Source organism: Anopheles darlingi, chromosome 2 (genome assembly GCF_943734745.1).
Source record: "Anopheles darlingi chromosome 2, idAnoDarlMG_H_01, whole genome shotgun sequence".
Classification (NCBI taxonomy): domain Eukaryota; kingdom Metazoa; phylum Arthropoda; class Insecta; order Diptera; family Culicidae; genus Anopheles; species Anopheles darlingi.
In genome coordinates, this window is record NC_064874.1 from 37,901,241 (window position 1) to 37,906,902 (window position 5,662).

The following is a 5,662-nucleotide window of genomic DNA, read 5'->3' on the forward strand; positions in this document are numbered from 1 at the left end:
TAGAATGCGTCACGCTCAAGGACATACCAATCAAAGTACCATCAGAATATGATAAGACGAAAATTGGTCTTTATATCTTAATATTTCATGATCAACAAGCTTCAAGCGAATGAAGTTTATGAGGATGATCATATTTAAGAGCTCTGAAGCTTAAAATTCCCCGCTATCTTCATTGGTCAATCAACCTTTCCAAACAGCGCACTTTTAATCTGTTGAATATCGTTGGATCCATCCAATTAATCATTGTGTGTGTGTATATAGTACATTTACACGCCTATAGTTTCCTATTCCTGAAACGTTTTACATTTGCACTCCCACCACACACCCTAACGGCACACTTCAGGGATGGTTTTGTTTAACAACAACAACAACAACAAAAAAGCGTTCCACAAATATGTGCCTCGTGCCACCAGCAAGAACAACAACGATCGGATGATACTCCCCGACATCGGCCTGGCACGCAAAATGCCTGGGTATGCCGCGGGTGTACGGGCTCTAGTTGTTTGATTCCATCATCCGGGTGCTGATAATGGCTGGATCGTTCGCTTGGAGGGAGGGCCGCATGTTTTGATTGATCCTTCCGATGCACTCTTGGTCCACCCGTGATAACACCCGCATCGAGACACGGAGAGAAGCTGCACGCTGCAAGTCCGCTGAGGAGTGATCACATCGCCTAAACAAACCCAGTCCAGAGCCCAATGTTTACATTCGCTAACCGTATAAAAACCGATGCACTCTCTGGCCACAGCAAACCGCCCCAACGGACGGAAGTGCTCACAAGCGGCTCAAATACCGAGACATCACAGCCCGCTAACGCTAGTGAGTGAGTAGTAGGTAGTTGAAGTCGCCTTTTTGGCTGTTTTGCTTGAGCGCTGGAAACTGAGACTATTTGCGTTTGTCGATTTTAGGGTTTGAGAACACACCACGGGAGGGAAGACCGAAAATGAAACTGCTGTGGTATTGCCTGTTCCTGCTGTCGCTGCTGCTCGGTGCGTATGGGGACAGCGTTGTGTGCCAGCAAGGGTATACAGCGAAGGAAGGCAAATGTGTCACCCAACGGCCGGTGCACGGTGCATGTCCCAAGGACTCCAAGTACGACCTAAACTGGAATCTATGTGTCTATGAATAGCTTAGCTGCAACCGCATCGTCACGGGAAGGGCCCTGTTCCCCTAGGAATTACTAAGCATCCTCGAAAAGGTTGGACATCCTCAAACCAACGATCCAGGCGAATGTTACATCAGCCCTCAGGCGCTCAAACGAGGCTTCGGTATATCAGTATGTGTGTGTGTTGTGTCGATAATGTGATTTAATAAATTCTGTCCAAAAAGCTGTAGAATTTCACACGATACCCGGTGGCCAGGTTTTGGAGACATACCACGCTGTGGGTTAGATGAATAGTTTGCTAACAACGAAAACGCCATGCCGCGATCCGAACAATCACGGTGCACAGTACAAGCCGTGCGCTGTTGCTCCTTGATGGCTGGCATGGAGGAAGCCGAGCTCATCAGCTGTCTTCTCGGTGCATCAGCGAGACGGTAGATTCCGGCACCGCGATGGATCCGTGTATGGATCATGACGCCGTGACGAGAAAGTTTAATAAAGCATTAGCGCGCTAGTTGCAGCAGGAAATTCACGACGGTATCTCCTGCGGGCACTGTGCTGTGGGTATCGCGTGGTGCATCTAGCTGGAATCTAAGCGCGAGCTGATGATGGTTTCGGGCAACCAGCATAGTTCATTATTTCGCAAGTTCCCCCCTCCCTGGTGTGCAAAGTAAATACATTGTTAATCGCTCGGTTTTTCGGTTAGAAGCACGGAAGATAAACAGACCAGGTTTCCGGCACGAACGGGCGATGGACCGCGTAATCGTATTTGCAGCTACTATAGGATACTTTGTACTAGCTGGCGATGGAAGATCAACATTGTGAGCTTATTCTTCAGATGGTTAACAAACAGAGGGTTAATTGGTATAGTGAAGCGAGAATGGAGAAACGATTACTCTACAAAACGGCTCCTTTATTTCTAGTTATGAACACACAGGTTCAGCTTGGCACTGTAGGACGAACCCTTCGGGCAGTCACCGTGTACTGGGCGTTTGCTGACGCACTTGTTGTGCTGCGATGTAAATCCCTTCGGGCAAGCGGCATCGCCTGCAATCATGCCAACGAGGGCCAGCAGAAAGGTGATGAGCCACAGGAAGTTCATCTCTGGAAAAGAAGCCAAAGATCGGAAACACTGTAGAGAAACTTTCTTTTCAACACACAGTCCCGTCGAAGAATTCGCACCAAACTCACTTGATTACAGCGGATTGGTATTTTAACTTGAGACAACAGACGGTGCCCGACAAGCTTGAATTATGCTGTTTTTGGACACGAGCGTGGCTTTATATAGGGTTCCATGTTTGGCTTCTGCAATCTTCTTGCTGCTAGCACCGGCCTCTTTTTGGAGGTCCAAATTATTCGTGGTTCCATCGCTTGTTTTTGGGGAGTGTAGATAAGCGGACGCACCATCAGCCCACCACGGTCACCCGATGCTGATAGGATGCGGAGTCGCGTAGGTCAAAGGAACACCACGAATTACGACATCATCGTTTGATTAGAGAGAAAGGGTTCCTTTTGTTTTTGTGCGATAGACTATTTCAAAACATCTATTTCTCTAAAGAATACCCCACATAAATTGCCCAACATCACGCGGCGTAAGTGCCCTTCATGTAAGCTCTAACAAGCTCGACATTCCTCACCATTCGATTTGGCGTGCATAAATGAGTGTGTTTATTTAATAAGCATGACGATAAATGCATTTTTATTATGTTTTGCGTGAATTGTTAAATTTGTAAAAAGTAACGGCAACTTTGAATAAATATATCTTTGACAGTCCGCTGCCGATAATGCAAGAAAATAAGCCAACCGACTCTCCATTCAAGATTGTGCTGCTCCGATTTGTTTTGACAGGCAGGAGAATTATCGGTTCAAAAAAAGTGGAGGAGGCCAGAAAAGTTTTGCCGGAGAAAACCATCGTTTAATAAAAGATGCTGGCTTCTCGTGCGGTTTTGGTCGGTCGATTGCTGAACCGTGCCCTGGGAAGGCAAGCCGGATCAGCGGGAGCGCTACGCAACCAGATCGTACGCCACGGACACGAGTGAGTGCGAGAGAGTCTCGAGAGTTTTTCCAAATCCTCAATTATGTAATTATTTTGTTTTGTTTTTCGGCACCGGTCCTGCGACCCGGACGGATTTCTGACCCTTCCCGACGGCAGCTGGTCCTATCGAGTTAATGGTCCCAAGCCGGATCTCATCACCCGTGTCGGGGCACAAGTAGCTGGCGGTCTGATGTGGTGGTGGGTCCTGTGGCATCTCTTCCACGAGTACGAACACATTACGGTAAGCATCCAGCGGAGTCTCGCCATCCGTTGCCTTTCCAATTACTGGGTTACGATTGTCTTTTTAGGGAGAATTCGATTATCCAGATCCCTCTCAGTGGAGCAACGCGGAACTGGGTATCCCGTCGGAGTTGGAAGAATTGGAGTAAACCCACAACTGCCAGCCGTTCGCGACCTCGTGCTTCAATATGTGCTCTTCAATCTGCGATTAGAGATGTTTCAACGAAATTCTGTTGTAAATAAACAGTTGCGACTGTAGGAAAGTGATTGGATCTCTGGCCGCTTTGCTAGTGGAAATTGGTGTCGAAGAAAAGGAACACTGCTTTAGTGGCCACAACATGCACATTCCATTTATTTGCCCTAACTGGTCTGAATCTGAGTGATTTAGAGTAAAATCGATTGTCCCTCACATACACTTCTTGCCTGTCTCCAAGGATCAAGATCGCTTCCTCACTTAAGCGGACAGTATTCGATCCTGCCGGATGACCAGCCGATAGTAAGGACGGATTGTGCCGAAGCCATCGATTCGGCTCGGAAGTTTTCCTGGAACGCTATACAGGCCGGATATTCCATGCTGCCTCCCGAAAGGAAACAGTACGGTTCGACGCTGAACTGCTGTCCCCGGAAGGCTGTGAAGAAAACGGCAATCGTGGGAGAGTTTTTGAACGATATGGCCAGGAACCGATCAAGCGGACACCAAACAATGGCCTGCGGAAGTCCACCAATTTCGGAACCATCATCGGTTGTGGTTTCCGTCAGGTCGACCAGCTGAAAGGCGCGGTTGTTGGTGGCGTCCAAACCTAGAAACAGAGTAACGATAAGCGATGGCACTGGCCAAAAGGCGGAGCAGAAGCTTACCTTCTTGAGTTGCTATTGGCGAGTAAAACAGCAGTTTATCTCCGGTAGTGACGAAAAGGATGTGTCGATCGTCACGAGACCAGGCGAATGATTGGATCGATCCGTGTGGTGTATCCCAGGACATCCACGGTCTTCGCTCCAATCTGCTCTGCACGTTGCACAAATAGAACGTCTTTCCGATGGTGCTCACTAGCAGATGGCTCGAGTTCGGTGACCAACTGGCAAAGGCACACGGCATTCCTACGCGGTGCGTTACCGAGATACGCTGCTGGTCGACCCTCCAGACAACTACAGTGCTATCGGCTACACTGGCCGTTATGAGTTGCTGGCCATCCTTTGTCCAGCTTACCGACGTCACGGGCCGGTGCTTGCCATGGACCAGCTGCGTCGGTGGTGTAAGTGGCCTTGCGATCAAACTGTTCGGATCGGCAGACCATAGAAGCACACCGTTCAGACAGCCGATTGCAAGCTCGCCGCTGGTGAAGGGACGCCAGGCCATACAGGTGACTCCCTTCTGCAGCCCATTCTTCAGAAGCAGCGTCACCTGTGTGTTGGTGGTGAAGAGACGCACGCTATCGTCGACCGTGGCAACGGCCAATTTGAAAGTCGTTGGATGCCAACAGAGACCACGGATTGCACTTTTCGGCCAGTTGCGAGTCTGTGAGTGTTTGGCCACCAGCTCGAGCGATGTCTGGCACGGGTAGGATAGGAAAAGCTTCCCAATTCGATCGCCGAACGTTAACAGATAACGTGCCGTTGAAGAGACCAGCTTCGAGTTGGAACCCGTGGCCTCACGTAGTGCCTCGGCCGGACCGAGCTCGATCAGAATACTCATGATGCGCTTGGACAGGGGTTCCGCCACCGGAACCATCACGTCGCGAGTACAATCGTCCCGGGCATGCTGTCCTGCGGGATGGTGATGAGGTAGTTCTCGGGATAGATTCAATTCCGGATAGTGCAGCCGCTAGCGTGGAAGAGATTGTGGTTTTAAAATCGACTTTGGAGTGGCTTCCGGTCTCTTTGTACACTTACCAACGGGCTTATGGGGACATTAGAAGGAAAGTTTTGAAGATTTCGCACCGCACACATCTTGATTGTTGATATAAAACGTAAAATTCTTCTAAAAAGATCGTTCCGGGTTCCGGGCACAAAACAGTTTTGGCGCTCAACGGAAACACAAAGGCCCTGCCACACGGAGCGTAAACTCTAGCGTAAACGAAAAAAATAGTGCCAAAACGTTTAATTTAACCCTTACACACTGTCAAATCTCCGACATTGACGCGTCAAAGGGTTAAAAATAAACGTTTTGCATTATTTTTTCGTTTTCACGCTAGAGTTTAAGCTCCGTGTGGCACGGGCCTAAGAGCACAACTGTCAAAATCGTCGTTGGTGTAAACCAAGGTACTTTAAAAAGACAGGTAGCTTTA

General features: G+C 48.9%; 4 protein-coding genes across 5 annotated transcripts; 2 read left to right on the top strand and 2 right to left on the bottom strand.

Moving 5' to 3' along the window:
* Window positions 1–681: 681 nt before the first annotated feature.
* LOC125948642 (uncharacterized) lies at window positions 682–1,396 on the top strand. 2 transcript variants are annotated; one of them, XM_049674906.1, is made up of 2 exons: window positions 682–819; window positions 909–1,396. In XM_049674906.1, the coding sequence occupies exons 1-2, from the start codon at window positions 699–701 to the stop codon at window positions 1,127–1,129; spliced, it is 342 nt and encodes a 113-aa protein (XP_049530863.1). In that variant the 5' UTR covers window positions 682–698; the 3' UTR covers window positions 1,130–1,396. The 2 variants fall into 2 exon arrangements, with proteins under 2 accessions (XP_049530863.1, XP_049530864.1); XM_049674907.1 differs by having other exon boundaries at window positions 683–823.
* Window positions 1,397–1,937: 541 nt separating this feature from the next.
* Window positions 1,938–2,702, bottom strand: LOC125948651 (uncharacterized). The gene is made up of 2 exons (XM_049674917.1): window positions 2,294–2,702; window positions 1,938–2,206 (listed from the first exon to the last, which is right to left on the bottom strand). Exon 2 carries the CDS (start codon window positions 2,202–2,204, stop codon window positions 2,022–2,024), a length of 183 nt encoding a protein of 60 aa, XP_049530874.1. The 5' UTR covers window positions 2,205–2,206; window positions 2,294–2,702; the 3' UTR covers window positions 1,938–2,021.
* Window positions 2,703–2,943: 241 nt separating this feature from the next.
* On the top strand, window positions 2,944–3,644 carry LOC125948647 (NADH dehydrogenase [ubiquinone] 1 beta subcomplex subunit 2, mitochondrial-like). Its single transcript, XM_049674912.1, has 3 exons — window positions 2,944–3,137; window positions 3,255–3,378; window positions 3,446–3,644. The coding sequence occupies exons 1-3, from the start codon at window positions 3,028–3,030 to the stop codon at window positions 3,524–3,526; spliced, it is 315 nt and encodes a 104-aa protein (XP_049530869.1). The 5' UTR covers window positions 2,944–3,027; the 3' UTR covers window positions 3,527–3,644.
* A 44-nt stretch (window positions 3,645–3,688) lies between these two features.
* On the bottom strand, window positions 3,689–5,433 carry LOC125948577 (aladin-like). The gene is made up of 3 exons (XM_049674786.1): window positions 5,268–5,433; window positions 4,236–5,199; window positions 3,689–4,177 (listed from the first exon to the last, which is right to left on the bottom strand). The coding sequence occupies exons 1-3, from the start codon at window positions 5,322–5,324 to the stop codon at window positions 3,828–3,830; spliced, it is 1,371 nt and encodes a 456-aa protein (XP_049530743.1). The 5' UTR covers window positions 5,325–5,433; the 3' UTR covers window positions 3,689–3,827.
* Window positions 5,434–5,662: the final 229 nt, after the last annotated feature.

What these genes read in the sequence shown, in the direction of transcription:
- LOC125948647 (XM_049674912.1), top strand. Translation starts at nt 3,028, where the DNA reads ATGCTGGCTTCTCGTGCGGTTTTGGTCGGTCGATTGCTGAACCGTGCC. An exon ending in ATCGTACGCCACGGACACGA is followed by an intron (nt 3,138 to 3,254) that starts GTGAGTGCGAGA and finishes TCCCGACGGCAG; the next exon opens with CTGGTCCTATCGAGTTAATG. An exon ending in ACGAGTACGAACACATTACG is followed by an intron (nt 3,379 to 3,445) that starts GTAAGCATCCAG and finishes TTGTCTTTTTAG; the next exon opens with GGAGAATTCGATTATCCAGA.
- LOC125948577 (XM_049674786.1), bottom strand. Translation starts at nt 5,324, where the DNA reads ATGTGTGCGGTGCGAAATCTTCAAAACTTTCCTTCTAATGTCCCCATA. An exon ending in ATGTCCCCATAAGCCCGTTG is followed by an intron (nt 5,200 to 5,267) that starts GTAAGTGTACAA and finishes CTTCCACGCTAG; the next exon opens with CGGCTGCACTATCCGGAATT. An exon ending in GCCAATAGCAACTCAAGAAG is followed by an intron (nt 4,178 to 4,235) that starts GTAAGCTTCTGC and finishes CTCTGTTTCTAG; the next exon opens with GTTTGGACGCCACCAACAAC.
- LOC125948651 (XM_049674917.1), bottom strand. Translation starts at nt 2,204, where the DNA reads ATGAACTTCCTGTGGCTCATCACCTTTCTGCTGGCCCTCGTTGGCATG.
- LOC125948642 (XM_049674906.1), top strand. Translation starts at nt 699, where the DNA reads ATGTTTACATTCGCTAACCGTATAAAAACCGATGCACTCTCTGGCCAC. An exon ending in ATCACAGCCCGCTAACGCTA is followed by an intron (nt 820 to 908) that starts GTGAGTGAGTAG and finishes TGTCGATTTTAG; the next exon opens with GGTTTGAGAACACACCACGG.